We start from the raw sequence: 16,652 nt of genomic DNA, 5'->3' as shown, positions 1-16,652 counted from the left end.
CAGGCAGGGTGTTGTATGGGAAAGGAGTGTCTGGTGCAAGCCATGGTTTAGCTGGGGAACGTGCTGGTAGTTCAGCAGAACTGCTTTATGAGACCGTGCTCAGATCCACAAGCTCTGTTAGTTCAGATGCAGCCCAGGCTGCCATTCATCTCTGCTGCTGGTGCTCACTTAAGGCTGGCATTGAGGGACTGAGCCTTGATAGCAGAAACTCCTTGCCCATGGTGTCTCAGTTCTATGTTGTAATGTCCCCAGTTGCTGCTGCTTAACACAAATCTTGCTTTTCTATGGAGGTGACAGCTTATCTCTGGTGCATGGCCCAGCTTGTGAGCTCCTGCTGGAATGGCTCCTGTTCATGTCTTCCTTCCAGACAAAGAGCACTTGAAGGAGAAGGAGAAGCTGGAGATGGAGCTGGCAGCTGTGCGCTCTGCCAATGAGGACCAGCGGAGGCACATCGAGATCCTCGACCAGGCCCTCAACAACGCACAAGCCAAGGTCATCAAACTGGAAGAGGAGGTGAGGCATGGGCAGCATCCCTCTGCTCTGAGGACAGTGGTAGCTCATGGTTAGAGCTTCCTCTATCCAAGTTCTAAATCCCTCCCAGCCATGGTGTGGCAGGTCTTCCCGCTCCCCTTTCACTGGCCTTTTTACAGAGAAAATGCATAGTTATACAGTGCTGAGCCAAACAAGCAACCAAAGGGGACCACAACCATAGATGCTTTCAGAGCAGAGCCAGGAGCAGCACCAAAGTCAAGTAGTTGGTGGCTGAGGTAATGGTAAGATTTAATAGACATATCAAATAAAAAGCTGACTACTCACTGAATGGGACTGCAACACAAACACGTGGTGTTGGTGCATCCCATTTATCCCCAGATAATGCCAGGGGGCTTTTGAGATGTGCACAGCAGCACAGGGCTCAGTAACTTCTCCTCTAAACAGTGGTTTGAAATCAGACTGTTCAGGATTTAGAGGCACAAAGAGCTATAGGTTTTATTTGGGAGCTGAAAACACCCTATAATTCCATGAGACCCAAGAAGTGCAGACCTTTCAAGAGGTCTTTAAGTGGTGATCATACAAGCCCGATAGTGAAAACAGGTATTCAGATAGGAACAGAAATCCTGGGAACAGAGAGCTCTTCAAACTGACAGACAAATGCAGAACAATGTGTAGTAGCTGAAAGCTGAAGCTAGACGGATTCCAAGTGGAAATAATGCTCTGTTTGAATTATAACTAACAGCGATGTTGTCAGTTCTTTATTACTGGAGGTCTCCAAGTCTCCATTTATTGTGTTCTTTAAGGACCTTCAATCAGGAGGTGTGGGTTTAATAACTAGATGAAAGTCTATGCATTCTGACTATTAAAACAGGCCTTTTTGGACCTAAAATCTCTGTCCATGGGACCAACAAAGAGAGAGTATGTTTTATGGGTGATAAAAGAAACATGATCTTTACTATCTGAGTGGGCAGGTCACTGGGGAGGGGAGGGCCATTGGTGAACTCTATCCTAGCAGGCTGGGTAGAGGTTCAGGCTCTGGCACAGGCTGCTGGCATGATCTTGAGCAGGTCTGTTCCCTTTCAGTGCCACATTTCCCACCTGCACCCTCCCAGAGCTGGTCTGGGGGTGAATCACAGGAGCCCACTGGGTGCAGGGGCACAAGGGGTCTTGTGAGGAGCAGGTATTTTCCAAAATACCTGGAAGTAACTTAAGTGCAGTTTATTGTCTTGAGAAGATGAAATGTGAATTGACCTCAGTGGTATCTGAATGTGTACTATCAGGGTATCCAGCATGTGAGACCCCCTGTTAGGATAACTAATGGTTACTCAGAATCTGGAAGATTTAAGGTATTCTCTCTCTCACTTTATGTATATATATGTGTGTGTGTAAGTGCTGAAGGCAGTGCTGTTTTGTTCCTGACCATTCTGACTTCACATTGAGAAACATTTTAAGAACTCCATTCCCTCCAGTGGATACACTCAGCAGCACGCAGAGGATCACATTAAGTTCAACTGCTCCTTTGTTAGTTAGACTAAAGCCTGCTCACCATCCCATTGTATTTGGGGCAGTCCCCTTGGGGTTGCTGCAGGAGCTAGCGTACCTTTAATCTGTACGTAGTTCACTCGACACTGTTTGCCTGAAAGGCAACCCAAGGTTTTCTATTTGCATTTCATTACAAAGTGGCTGAATAAAGGAATGTTTTAGGTGGCAACACCTGCTTCTACAGTCCCAGCATCACACAGGGGATGGGAAGAAATACACTTAGCTGCTGGCTGCTCCACAGACTGTCAGTAACACTGAATACACACTGGTGAAGGCAGCAGATGAATAGAAGCAGATTTCCAGGCAGGTGGTATAAGAAGCCTCCCTGTTCCTGCTGGGCTGTACTAAATACATTTGCAGCTTTAGGGCTCTGAGAGCTTTGCAGCTGCCAGTTTTTAGTCTCATCATCCAACAGAAATGTGCTGGGGATTGGAGCTAGGGTCTTGGATTGTGGACTGGTGGAGTTGAGGAGAGGGCAAGGGTTCCCCTCTTGAGAGCTGCTAAGCTACTGCCTGGGCCACGGTGGATGTTACAAAGGTGGTAACCTCCTGCCTGGGGCATGATAGATCTCAGAGGTGACAACATATGGAGGCGATGCAATGGTGTTTGCCAAAGGGTGTCTGTCAGAGCCCTCAGCCTGCAAACCCATGTGGACCTGGTAGGGTTTAACTGGTTTTTCATTCTACGGGGAGCTCAGATTAATTTTATGCCAGCTGTCACATTCTAATTCCTCAAGGCAGTATCATGCAGCTCGGGTGAGTGGCTGCTGACATGTGCCCAAGCTCCTGTGCTCCCTTTCCTTTGTTTTCGGCCTGTTTCATCACTAAATCAGAGCACCTTTCTAACAGTCTCCTGTGTTTCTGGAGCTCAGTTTGACACATATACAGCAGATGATGTTGAAGCTTTGGCCTTTCATCTTAAATCAGGAATTTTTGCTATAATTTGAAGGAAACACAAAATCACTCAAACGAAAATGACTGTTATTATTTTTATTATTACCAGAGCTCTACATCATGCACTGCTTTGTAAATCCACCCAGATTTCTTCTACAACCAGAATGTAATTAAGTTTTAAAGCTTTTTAAATCAAGGCTTGAGAAATAAACAGCAGCTCCTATGTTGAATTGACAAAAGATAGTGTGAATCTGCATTATCCCCAGTGCCTGCTAGTAGAATTTAATTCAAAACCATGTAGGTGGTATTATCACCATGCGTCATCCGGGAGAGTGCTGCTGGAATTATCTGTCTGGTCCACACTTTGGATGGAAGACTGAATAACTGGAGAGGGTTCAGAAAGCAGTTGTAGAATTTATTTGGGGCCCAGAAGCTGTTCTGTGCTGTGAACGATGAAAATGAAGAGGTGGCTGAGCTCCAGGCCATGCGCATGAACATGAAGAAGGGATTGCTGTCAGCCAGATTAGGTGTTGCTCTTTAACGTAAGAAGAAATAATGAGATGCAGTGTTTGGGGGTTGAAGCTGAGCAAATCAGGCCAGAAATAAAGAGTTAGTAATTAACACTGAAACAACCTACTTAGAGAGATAGTGGGTTCTCCATATCTTACAGTCTTTAACTCAAATCTCAGATCTATAGCATAGACATTCATTGCTCAAACTGGAGTTATGTTCCTAGCACAGATATTTTTCTGAGACCCACTCTTTACTCAGATTCATTTGCTTGGATCATCCCCTTTTAGCCTGAGCTCTTCTTTCATCTTTATTTTCCTAATCCCTGGGACTAGGGCAGTGTTCAGGCAAGTTTGCTGATCTTGTGAATATATGAATTGTTTCATTAAACACTTCTTGCTCTGGTAGATCACAATTTGGAAACAGAACAAGAAGTAATTTACTTAAATTGCATAAGAGAAAGCCAGATTAGGCATTAGGGTAAAAGTTTTCTGGCAGTAAAGGAAAATAAGCCGTGAAGTGGTTTGCAGGGGGGTTGTGGAGTCTGTACCCCTGGAGGGTTTTGTAAACAGATTATACAGACATGTGCCAGGTTTTAGATAGAGTTGATCCTACCTTGCAGCGGGAGGATGGATTGGTACCTCTCCAGGTGCATCCAGCTTTTATACATTTGAGTCTGTGTCTGTGAGGCAGTGGAGCTTGGTATCATGTATTTCTGATTGCAGTCCACCTCCCTTATGGATGCATACTGCACTGACAAGCCCATTAATTTAAATGACAACAGTTTGTACTTCGTTTTTTAACTGTGTAGGTGAATTTTTTGCTTATGACTCTATAGGCAGAATAGAAAAGTCAGAATTGGCTCAAGAACCTGCCTATACATTTATGAATGTGGGAACTGTCTTCTTGCATATCTCCAACTAAAGTCATTGCTGAGGCAGTGGACACATATGCATCGCCTCACCTGCACACGCATGTGTGGGAACCCTGGGGCTTAGAGTGCTGCTGCAAGGGCACATTCTGGCTGCTGCGGTACAGATGGACCCTGCAGCATCTGGCAGGATGTGGGGGAGCAGATGAGGAGGGACCCCAGGGGAGCCGCTTTCCCCTCTCCGATCTGCACTGGTGGAGCTGGGAGGTGGGACAGGCACCTTCCTACTGCCAAAATAGCACATTCGGCAGGAAGCCACCACTGTGTCTGTCTTGCCAAGCTGTGAGCTCCCGAGGAATGCAACCCTCGTGCTGCTGCCAGAGACGAGTGGGGATTATAATCTCATTAATTTTCATGGAAAGCCCTGGGAGCCATAAGCGTTAGACTGGATTACAGCGGGGCCAGGGAGGTCATGCTGCCAGTTGTTGGCTCTGCTTGAGGAGGTTTGTTTAGACCAAGCTTTGCTTTTGCTGTGAACAAGCCCATGTTTCACTTCACCTGCGATGTGGATGGGTTTAGGGTGGCAGAAAAGGATTTTCAAGAAACAGTGGGTTTATTATCATTGGATTCAGTGATCCCAGCATCACAGAAGTGGAAAACTAAAACCCAAGCAACTTCGTAGCGTGGGAGTTCTGGGTGAAGGGGAACCTCACAGCCAGGGGTGCCCAGTGCTAGTGTTTATTTGCTCCATGCACCCAGGAAGAAGGCAGCAAACTTCTCACTACATCGCAAGGTATTTAAACACATACCTTTTGTGGCTATAGCTCCTATGTCCCACATTGCAGTTAATTTTAATAGTGATTTAAATACTTAAGAAAGAGTTAGGCACGAGGATATCCTGTTCACCCTCACCTTGCCAGCTCACAGCACATCTCCAGCCTCCCTTATTTACCTATGTCCCCAGTGTTGATTGGGGTTTAATGTGGTTTTCTGCCTCCTGAGGGAGACTAGGAGTCCTAAAGAGCATCTTAGTGATCATGGCAGTGACCTTGAGCATCCCTCATTAATCCTCAGGCTGCAGATGGGGTCTAGCAGAGGCTTGCAAAGTCTGTGTGATCCAGCATTCAAACCCATTCACCCTCCCTTTCTGAGTCAGGGCATTAAGTCTGGAATGTTTTGGAGTCTTTGGGGGTTCATTGAGGTCTTTTGGGGTTTGCAGCTTCAGTTTGTGTGCGCTGTTGCTTTTTCCACTACAAGGCAGGTATCTTTAGAAAGGTAAATTTGTTCATGCTTGTGAAGAGAAAATTCACAATGAAAGGCTGGGGGAGAAGAGGGAAGCTGGGCTTCCTGAGGCTGGGATTGTGGCCCATGGGGTGAGCAGGCAGACCCCACTGCCGCAGCCCCATGGGCAAGTTTTGGGGTCAGTGTCCATGCTCACCAGGGATGAGGGTGGCTCATGGACACCAAGGTGTGCCTGGCCCCTGTGAGCTCGTCCCTTCTCAGTGCCAGATTTTGGCTGGGGGTCCAGTTTCACCACAGGCTTTGCTGCCCATCCCAGTGCCCAGCATGTCCAGCATCTGCAGCTTCCTCTTCCCAAGAGCCCTCAAGCATGCCAGCTCCTGCCATGAACCCCAATCACAACACCCTATGGTGTCACTGAGTGCCTGGTGGCATGGCAGGAGGCCAGAAGAAGTGGGGATAGATGCTAAGCCCCTTGAATATCTGCAGTCCACTTGCAAATTCCTTTTGGGGTGTGATGCTTGAGCAATACCCCTGTATTGCAAAATCCTTGTGTCACGTTTAGCCCTGCAGTAATTGCACTGTATACCTAAGGAGGGCCTGGCTTTAGCTTCCAGCACATCTGTACACTGGCATGGCCATGCCTGGGAGCAGTTTAGAGCAGGTGGAATGCTTCTGGCTGCTGGCACTGTTCTTGTTGAACAGATAGGCAGGGTTGGGAAAAAGAGACTCTGAGTGCGGACAGTGTCACCGGTCAATAAAACCCAATCTTAGATGAGGCCAGCCTGTATACTTGCCCAAAGAGTATCCACCAACACGATGGTGGATAAATGGCCAGGGGGTTTAATGGCTAATGATTCCCAGTGGTGGGAGATCTTGGCAGCTCCCTTCGAGAGCAGTGGAGCTGCCCCAGCAATGCTTGCTGTGCCCTTCCCTGCCCACCAAAGGGGCACCAATCCTTCCCTAGAGAAGCTCTCAGAGTGCCACAGCCATGCTCAAGCCCAGTGCTTCCCTACAAGTGTGCCCAGCAGCCCAGGGTGCCCCCAGAGCCCCAACACTACTGACCCTACAAGGATGCTGGGGATGGACTCTTCATTAGGGACTGTAGTGACAGGACAAGGGGTAACGGGTTCAAACTTAAACAGGGGAAGTTTAGATTGGATCTAAGGAAGAAATTCTTTCCTGAGAGGGTGGTGAGGCACTGGAATGGGTTGCCCAGGGAGGTTGTGAATGCTCCATCCTTGGCGGTGTTCAAGGCCAGGTTGGACAGAGCCTTGGGTGACATGGTTTAGTGTGAGGTGTCCCTGCCCATGGCAGGGGGGTTGAAACTGAATCATCTCAAGGTCCTTTCCAACCCTAACTGCTCTGTGATTGATTCTATGCCCTGTGCCCCGCTGCAGCTGCGCAGGAAGCAGGCCTATGTGGAGAAGGTGGAGAAGCTGCAGCAGGCACTGACGCAGCTGCAGGCAGCCTGCGAGAAGAGGGAGCAGATGGAGCGGCGGCTGCGCACACGCCTGGAGCGGGAGCTGGACTCGCTGAGGATGCAGCAGGTGAGGATGGGGTGGTCTACGTGGGGCCTTTGGTATGGCTTTTAAAGAGGGACAGTCATTTGCAGCCCTGCCTGGTGCCACTTTGCTTTGGGGTTCAGGTCATTGGGCTTCCTTTCCTTTGGATGGGTTGTGGCTGCCCCATCTCTGGCAGTGTTCAAGGCCAGGTTGGACACAGGGGCTTGGAGCAACCTGCTCTAGTGGAAGGTGTCCCTGCCCATGGCAGCAAGGGTGGAACTGGATGAGATTTAGCCCACCTTTTTCACTGAAAAAGCAAGGTGGGATGGTGCAGGATTTCGTGGGTGCAGGAGCTTGGACTGCATTTATTCTGGACAAAGCTGGTTCACAGAAACATCTGCCCATGACAGATGTGGAGACAAGCAGTGTCATCTTCAGACAATAAATTGTTTAAATACCAGCACAGCCCAAAATGGGCTAGAAGTGTTCATTTGCATTTCTGTGTATGTCCTCTTTTCCTTTTGGGCAGCCCTGTGCCCTTAGAGCGGTAGTGTTATGCTTGTATTTTATGCGCAGTTACTCCTTCATTATTCCTCCTCCATCCCCAAGTCCCAAAGTCCAGTCATCTGTGAAAAGGGGATAAAAAAAGGCATAAGGAGGTTGCAGGGAGGATGATTTCCAGGCTGCAGCCACACTGAATGCCAGATACAAGACCATAGGCTCCGGAGGAGAGTGAGCAGATGTACTAAGTGCATCAAACCACCGTTTGGGGAAAAAAACACCGACATAAGCAAAACGTGATGCTCTTGTACCTCTGTCAATGCATGCATCTGCTACAGTACCCTTCCTTATTTATGAGCCATTAGTGGAGACCAAAGCAGCTGTTACACAGAGCTTGTGCTACCACAAGGCAGAAGGGCTGCTCCTGCGGGCAGGGTGCAACTGGGATATAGCTCTAAAGGCAGTATCAGTGGTTTGCAGGGTCATGAGGTGGCCAGACCGGAGAGCATCCCCTTCTCTCCAGCAGCCCTGAGGCAGGGCAGATCCCCCAGCACCCTTCCAACAGCTCCCTAGAGACCTTTCCCATCCATATTGGCTTTTCCTTGCTGATGTATAAAGTCTTTCTTGCCACTGTGGGCTTGCTGTGCCTGTCTTCTTCGGGTAGCCCTTCTCAGTTGCCCCGTAGCCTGCTCTCTTCCAGTTTAACAAAGAGATTACATGGAGGATAACATGCTGATGCTGGTGCAAATGGAAAGACATTTGAGAAGAATACAACTGTAATTCAAGTGAAGGTAAAAGTAGAACTAGGAACTAGGAAAAGTTTTGTTCTCTGGGCTGGAATATAGGGACAAATCGATATATTAGGTAGGATGGGATGGACTGTTACTGAAGTCCTTGTCTTGACAGTTCTGTATCTGCTCGTCTGGGTAGAAAATTCCTCTGTAGTTTACAGATTCCTCCTTTTTAAAATACATCTTTTGGCACGGGGATTAGCAATTTCATTTGGGGTTGCCATAGCTCTCAAATGCCTGCTCCAGTTCCTTCTAGCAAGTTTTAAGAAGAACAATACTCTTAACTTGTCTCACCTCAGCTTTGAGACAAACTTTGGGGTATTTTTTCCTGTTATCATTTATACCTTTTGGTTTATCAGCCATTATGCTGCAATCAGAATGCTCCAACTTTTTACTTCAGGGTTGTCTTCTCTGACTTATCTCCTGATAACTCAGATTATATATAATATATATATGTAATATATATTCTCTCATTGTATCTCCTGAAACATTTTCTCATCACAGAGGAAAAAAAAGAGCTTATTTTTCCCTTTTTACTGGAGTCAGCTGAAGGGACGCAGCACACAAGGAGACAGCCAGAATTTCTTCTGTTCCTGACTTGTTGGTAACCGAGTCCAAATGGCAAATCTTCATTATCACTGACGCACAAGCTAGGACCAAAACCAACTGAGCATGCAGGGCTGGCAGCAGTTTTGACTCAGAAGATGACAGGCACCAGTGATGTCCCAAGATGCCATTTACAGACCAGGACCGTGCTTCCAAAATATTGCCTTCCTGCCAGAGATTTGACAGTGTTTTTGCAGGAGCAGCCGCAGCTGTAGTTCCTAAGGGCTGTTCCATATTGCGTTTCCAGAAAGCAGCTTCCAAACGCGTCATTACTGCACCAAAGGCAAAGGCGCAGCCCTCCCCTGGTGTCTCCAGTTTGCCATAAGCAGGAGATAGATGTCTAGAAGGAGGAAATGTGATTTGGAGAATGGAAATGTTGCAGTGCTCACTGCAGTGTGATGGCACGTGTTTGCCCTTTAACACAGCACTGTGCACTGTGGAGAGTAACAAGTATCTTGCATTCTTTATTGGAAAAAACCCACATTTACTTCTGCTGAGTTCTCCCAGAGCTTTGTGCCTCTGCCCTCAGTGTGTACTCATCCCAGTCAACCTCTGCTGAGTCAAGGACTGGATCTCCATCTTCCTCCACTCTTCACTAGCAGTGAGAGGAGCCTGGGACAGCTACCTATGGCACTTAAGTGCTTTAATTAAGTGACTGTAATGGGTAGGGTAGATCCTGCTCTGAGTAATTGTTTCCCTTGCAGCATAGATGGAAAGGGTTAAACACCTATTGCTGCTTGTCAGCATCCCATGGGAGCCACCCTGCAGTGCCTGGGGATCTTCTGCCCCTCTGTTTGGAAACTTACCTGCTGCAGAGAGAGCTAATGTGCCAGAAGGGACAGGCATAAATCCATGTCTGGAGTGTTTTCCCAGCTGCTGTTTTACATAGGTTACATGTAGCTAGGTTACATGTCACAGTTTCTTCTGCTTTTATATTTAAGCCCTCAGGTAATAACTGCCTGGCCATACTGAGCACTGCCCAGCCATGTGATGAAGTCCCGGCAAGAAGAGTATCTTCGACAGCTTCATTGCTTCTTTTCCCTAGCAGCTTTTTTTCCTGTCTTTTCCCTTGGCTTGGGGTATCCTGTGAAATCCCTGCACATCCAGGGAGCAACCAAATCCCTGCTTCTTTCAACATGGTCTGAAGAAGCATGTGCAGGCGTTGCGCACGTGGTCAGCCTGCATGTCCTCCTACAACCTAAGGGGTTTAGCCTGAGAGTTCCACCTGCCCTTGTCAAAAGACATGGGATGTCTTTGCATGCTCCAGGGAAGCGGGAATGAAAGGGTCAGCAGCTCCTGTACGTGACATAGGGTAAGGATCTGTCTGTTTCCACTGGCAGAGGCAGGGCAGCTACCAGGTGAGCAGCCTCCCGGAGCACAATGCCCCAGCCCTGATGGAGCTGGTGCGGGAAAAGGAGGAGAGGATCCTGGCCCTGGAAGCAGACATGACCAAGTGGGAGCAGAAGTACCTGGAGGAGAGTACGATCAGGCACTTCGCCATGAATGCCGCGGCCACTGCTACAACGGAGAGGTAAGATGGCCTTGCTGTAAGCAGGCAGCCCTTCACCACACAAAATGTGGGGGAATAATAAGGAATGAGTGTTTTCTTAGTGCTGGATTTTGCTTGCCTTTCCCTGCTGAGTCAGGCTGCCAGGGTTAATGCACCTCTCTGTAGTGTCATGCCAGTGAGATACAGTAGTTGGTTAAGGCAGGATTTACCCTTCTGACCAGGTCCAAAAGTTCATCAAATCAAGGCACCGGCTTCAAGCACTGGACTAAACAGCAACGCCTCGGGCTGCCAAATGTATACAGCATAGGGAAAGCAACTCCTCCACCGCACCACTGGAGTGAGCAGAGACTGTTGGTGTATGGTTGCATCCATCCCACAGTCTGCAAGATGGGGTTTTAACGTAGTTTTACTAAAGTCCTGTCTTTTACCACTTCATAAAGCTTCAAAATAAAAAGGTTCTCCTGATAGCTAAGCTAAGCTTCTTTACTGCAGACTACTTCAACTGATTCTTGTCCTTCCCACACATAGACGATGAACAACAGATCGCTGTTGACACTATAACAACCTTGTAAATATTGAAAGACAGATCTCCTGTTGTGTTTTCCCTGGCCTGAACTAACCTACCTCCTTCAGCCTTTCCTCACTTGCCTTGGTGTAAGGCCCTTCACATTCACACAGCATTTGTCTGGTCTGTCTTCGGTTTATGTCAAAATGTGGTGCCTGAAAGTACACAAGGCACTGCAGTGAGGCTTTCCACTGATGAGGATGACGACATAACTCTTGCCCCAGTTTCTTAGAAGCCAAATCCCTTGAAAACATCCTAAAATGAGATTTCCCTTTGAAACACCGTTAAGTGTGTGACTGGGGATGATCCTTTTCTTTTGCACTCCAGTCTAGGCAGCAGTTCCTGTGCTACTTCTCACCTTTTACAGTGTACAGTTTTGTTTCTTGGTTGCAATGTAATCTTGTTGATTTGGGACCATTTCCCCAGTGAGTCCCTCTGGTGTCTGAGCCTGTCCTTCAGGCTGGTTGTTAGCCTCGTTGGGGATAGCCCCCTATTTCAGCATGCTCTGTTCTATCAGCCCAGTTAATTAATGGCATTAATGACTAAACCCAAGCTGAGAGTAGCCCGCAGCAAGATGACCCAATGCCAAAATGACCCATCCTGTTGACAGGCACCCATTGCTAGCTTGCTCTTCGAGTGTAGGTTTGGGGTTTTCTCTGCAAGTGTCCATCTCACAGCCTCAGGAACCCAACTCTCACCGTGTTGAACTGCTGTTTCAGGGACACCTCAGCCCCAAGCCACTCACGCAATGGCAGCTATGGTGAGAGTGCACTGGAGGTGCGGGGCTGGCAGGAGGAGGAGGAGACCGTGCAAGCCAACCGGCGCTGCCAGGACATGGAGTACACGTAAGGGGCTGTTCTGCCGTACCTGCCTGTTGTGTGTTTGGGCTGGGTTCAAATAAACCAGGATGCCCTTCTTTTCCTTCACGCATGCCTGGAAAGGATGGGCTTAGCTTGACTTAGTTGTGCTCTTCAGCATTAAAACACGGGTTGAAGCATTGCTGTCATTAGATAACGTCCTCCCTACCTCCCTGTTAAACCTTCCCTGTGCCAAAAATGACCTTGTTACAAAACAGAGGCTGTTCCACCGTTAAAAGTAGGTTGGCACGCGAGGAAGCTGAACACTTGTTTAATCTTGGTGACAATCCCTCTCTGGAAACAAGCGTGTCTGGTTGTAAAAGCCGACGTTGTAATCGCACTCCTACAGAATCAGCAACGCAAGGGCTTGCCTTTGCCTCGCTCTTCACTCCTTGCCTGCTTATTCCTCCTCCTAGATGCACCAAGTATCCCACATCCAAGTTGTGTGATGCTTGCATTGGCATTTAGGAACAAGCCTGCCAAATGCAGCACCACGAGCACCACTAAAAAAGATGCATTTACAAGTAGTAGAAGGTGTAAAATAAACTGGTTTGGGCACAGGCAGTCAGCAAGAGTAGCGTTCATTGTTGCAGGTGCTTTTCCTTTTTCAGCACACAAGTGGACATGTGGCCGTGTTGTTCAATGAGGTTTAGGTCTGGGCAGTATTTTTAATCCAGACTTTTTTCCTGGTGAAAAATGGCTTTTTGATGAGCAAAAATCCCTTCAGAAAGGTTGCGCTTTCCTCTAGGATTTTACTGAAAAACTACCCAAAATCTGCTCGTCAGTGTTGGCTTCCCCACAAAAACACTGACATTTGTACAAAAAACCCAGTCTGCTTCTGCTGCTTGTGGAAAATATCAGTGATTGCCTTTACTGGGTTTGGGGTTTGTTTTCCACTCACAGATGCAAGCTAATCCTGCTTCCAGGGAAGGAATAGAGTTTTACCACTGGCTTCATTAATGATAGATCAGGATCTTGTGTTTTCATTGCAAATTAGACAGCTGATGATGAAAACTAATGCTGACATCAAGTTACTCACTGTCTCCCTTGGATGTGTAGGTTTTCCAGGTGTTTCCAGGCATTTGAGCTTCACAAAATGCAGCTGCATTGGACTGTGTATTGTCACAGTCAAGCTATAATTATCTGGGTGTCATATTGTACACGTACAGTTATATTTCTGTATAATATGGTTAATATTCTTTTGGTATGATTCGGTTTTAATCATTGCTGGAGGAAAGTCTCAGATAATCCTGTTCTTTTGTGATTTGAGTGCTTTTGGGGTCTGTATGAGATTTGACCCTGATGTCTTAGGGGGTGGAAATTGCCTTTGTGTTTGTATTCTGGTGGAGGAAGCAATCTGCTGCCTGGTCAGGATACTGCCCTCATTGCTCCTGCTGGATTGGTAAAGCCACAGCAATAGATGGGTTCAGTTAACCTTGCAGAAGAGTTCTCAGTTTTGGCTTAGTAGCTAGGAACGCTGCCTGTTTCAAAGTGCGTGGTTATCCTCAGAAGAGTTGGTGGGGGCTGCCTTGTCTGAGTCACTCAAAACCAGAGAGCACGTACCCAGAGACCCATCCTGCTGCCCCAGGGTGGGGACACCTGCCCATAGAAACGCTTCTTCCATTCCTGTAAGCAGAGCATTCCTGTTTTGCCAGAATAAAGAATCTCCATGCCAAAATAATTGAGAAGGATGCCATGATCAAAGTCCTTCAGCAACGGTCACGGAAGGACCTTGGGAAAGCCGACAGTGCCAGCCTACGACCGGCTCGGTCCGTCCCCTCCATTGCTGCTGCTACGGGTGTGCATTCACGCCAGACCTCGCTCACCAGCAACCAGATAGCTGAGGAGAAGAAGGAAGAGAAGATCTGGAAGGGAAGCATAGGTGAGCTCAGGGTTTGGTTAAGATTTGCCTCATTCATCACTTCTTCCTAATCCTTCTGCTCGAGCTAAGCAAAAGTGACTTGGCCATGGCACACATTGCCCTGACAGCTGATTTCCAGAGCACTTTCCATGGGCAGAATGTGTGCCCTTGTGCTGAAGTAAAAAATAAGTAATTTTTAACCTGGCATTTTATCTTAATTGTATTTTGATCCTATTAAATCATTCTGCACTGATTATAGAAGGCCATAGTTGGGGGAAATCCTCCCAGACATAACCAGATGATGTTTGCAGCTTTGTGGGAGTAAATAACAAATTTGAGCTATGAAGAAAGCCTGGTTAATCAAGAGGGTGAGCATCCCTTTGGGTACGAGTGCATGATGTGAAGTGGCTGCTAAATGGGAAAATGAGTAGAACTGCTTGTGGTTTGAGGCCACTTAGGGTGGGGATATAGAGACATGCGAGGCTGTGCTAGGGGTCAGTACCACTGGGATGGGTGTGCAGAGAGGATGCAGGAACAGGCGGCTGCTTTCAGGAGGCTGTTTTGAGGGGGAAAAATCATGTGGCTGACAGGAGAGCAACAGGCAGCATCAAGGGGAGAAGCTAAGCCAAGCTAAAGGCCTGAAGGTATAACCAGATCAGTGCCTTATAGCTCTGGGGTGGGATGGGGATGACAGCACTTAAGTTTGAGCTGCGATGTGACTGACCTCCGTGTGTTTTTAGGGCTGCTCTTGGGGAAGGAGCACCATGACCATCCATCAGGCCCCTCACTGCCTCCTCCACTGCCCTCCTTGTCCTGCATGCCCATCCCAGCACCGGCGGCCTCCCATGCGAAGACAGGCAGCAAAGACAGCAGCACCCAGACGGACAAAAGCGCCGAGCTCTTCTGGCCTGCCACTGCCTCCTTCCCTGGCCGTGGGCGGCTGGGTACCACCCCATCACACAGCCCGGCCCCACGGCCTCCGGGGACACGGGGGACTGGTGAGAAACTGGGTAAGATCTGCTGGATCCCAGTGTGAAATGCCAGCATCCACACCCAGGGTTGTCATCAGACCCCTAGAGACACCCAGCATTGATGGAGGGGGGTGATACCTTACAGTTTGTGAGGTGGTGGGGGGGTTTCTTCAGGGAAGCTAAAATCCTAGGGAGAAGGCTTTCCAAGGCTGCCTGGTCTGGCTTTGCAGAGCTTCATGCTCCTGTAAAGCTCCACTCACCTGTGGCAGGCAGAGTTTCCAATCAATGTAATTATTCCTGCTGCCAAAGATAAAAGTACAGTATCACTCCTTGAAAATACTCCACACTTGCTCATGTACTCAGACCCTTCTCTTGTTTTCAATCTAAACGCGGTTAGTGAAAGCACCATTTTCTTCCTAATTGATTTTAAAGAAAACCTGGAGGGAAATAGTAAGGAAGAAGTGGAGATTCAGAAAGGAGGGATTAAAGAAATACAATTCTAATTATTATTTGAAAGGTGGAAGCTGTTGGTTTGCACCCCAGCAGGGGAGACATTTATTTTATACATAGTATTTTGAAAAAGCCCATTTCCTATATATTCCTCTCATCTCAAAAACAAGCCTTCCCTCTAAAAATGTGCCACGTGTTATTAATAGGGCTGAATTAATTGAAACTCCGGATTGCTGTGTTTTGGGCAATCTGGATTGGAATTTATTTCCAGGTACTCTGAAACAAGCTTTTCCTGTTTATAAGAAATTAGAGTCCTTCTTCTCCCTGAATTTGACTGTCAAGAACTATGGTGATGAAGATAAACACATAACAACATCTATCATCCATTGTGATAATTCGCCATACACATTCTCTTATCCCATCCCACTGGCAAATCAATACATTTTAGATTAAACCAACTATCTGATTATTTGTGTACTGACTTCATGGTGTTTAAAGCATCCTAAATTTTGATGCAGAGTAGCAGTAGAATGACGCAGAATAGGAATATACATGTGGAGAGCTACCATGGATCAGTTGGCAAGTGGGTAACTTGGTAAAGTGATGTAAGCCTTTGACAAATGCCTCTTTCTCTCTAGGGCCACAGCTAAAGAGCTGCTTTGATCTGTATCTCTTAAATAGCATCTTTGTGCCTGCCCTTGGGGTCTGTGCACACCAACACAGTTACTGTCATTGTGCAGAGAATTGAGCAGTACGTTTTCTCAGCCTCCTCGTCCAATGTAGCTTTCAGTATGTAGGACATGCAGTTAAGAAGTGCCCCACCATCACCCCCCCAAAAAAAAAAGTGTTTATATTTGCTTCAAACATTTTGCTGTTGAATTTGAGCTGGAAACCAACTTTCCCTTGTTTCCCATTGCAGAGAACTCCAGCCACGGGAAACTGCCCGACAGCAAAGGCAGAGTGAGCAGCTTGCTCCACAAGCCCGAGTTTCCAGATACAGACATGATGGAAGTCCTCATCTGAGCAGAGGACGGCGTCTCTGGGGATTTGTGTGCATACAGCCAGGTCCGAGATGGTCCTTGTTGTGCAACCCTTAAGAACTAACCCTGAGAGTTTGAAGAAAGAAACAGAAAGTTTGTGCCCAAAACAAAGCTTGAGTCTGGTATGTTGAGACTTTGGACCAGGCGAGGAGTCAAGAGCGCTGAAGAGGAGCGATGAAATGAACATATGGGGTTTTCTGAGCAGAAAGGGGCATTGAAGATGGAAAATGGCATGAGAAGGGGATCATTGAGGGAAAAGGAAACTGCATTTTCTGGTGTAAAGAGAGGGTAGCGAAGTTACAGACTGGGTGCACACTGCTGCTCTGTTTTCCTGCCTCTCTGCAGCTGGGACAGGGAGTGAAATCCAGGCTCTTTAGAGGCCAAGAGGGAGTTTGTGAATAACCCAGGAGAACCTTGCATCTTCCTCAGTATCAGTTAACTTCCCAAA

General features: G+C 47.5%; 1 protein-coding gene across 2 annotated transcripts in view; it reads left to right on the top strand.

Annotated features, from left to right (window-relative positions):
- Window positions 1-16,187, top strand: part of AMOTL1 (angiomotin like 1) — a gene marked incomplete at both ends in the record, with an annotated part of 65,985 nt that extends 49,798 nt beyond the window's left edge. For both annotated transcript variants that reach the window (XM_080614054.1, XM_080614055.1), the window contains 7 exons: window positions 368-513; window positions 6,948-7,097; window positions 10,291-10,481; window positions 11,745-11,870; window positions 13,538-13,764; window positions 14,484-14,753; window positions 16,084-16,187. In XM_080614054.1, the coding sequence (XP_080470180.1) occupies window positions 368-513; window positions 6,948-7,097; window positions 10,291-10,481; window positions 11,745-11,870; window positions 13,538-13,764; window positions 14,484-14,753; window positions 16,084-16,187 (1,214 nt within the window). The remainder of the gene's footprint in view (window positions 1-367; window positions 514-6,947; window positions 7,098-10,290; window positions 10,482-11,744; window positions 11,871-13,537; window positions 13,765-14,483; window positions 14,754-16,083) is intronic.
- Window positions 16,188-16,652: the final 465 nt, after the last annotated feature.

Source organism: Psittacula echo (assembly GCF_963264785.1).
Source record: "Psittacula echo genome assembly, chromosome: 3".
Lineage (NCBI taxonomy): Eukaryota > Metazoa > Chordata > Aves > Psittaciformes > Psittacidae > Psittacula > Psittacula echo.
Note: the sequence above shows the minus strand (reverse complement) of the source record. Positions and strands in the feature narration are given on the sequence as shown.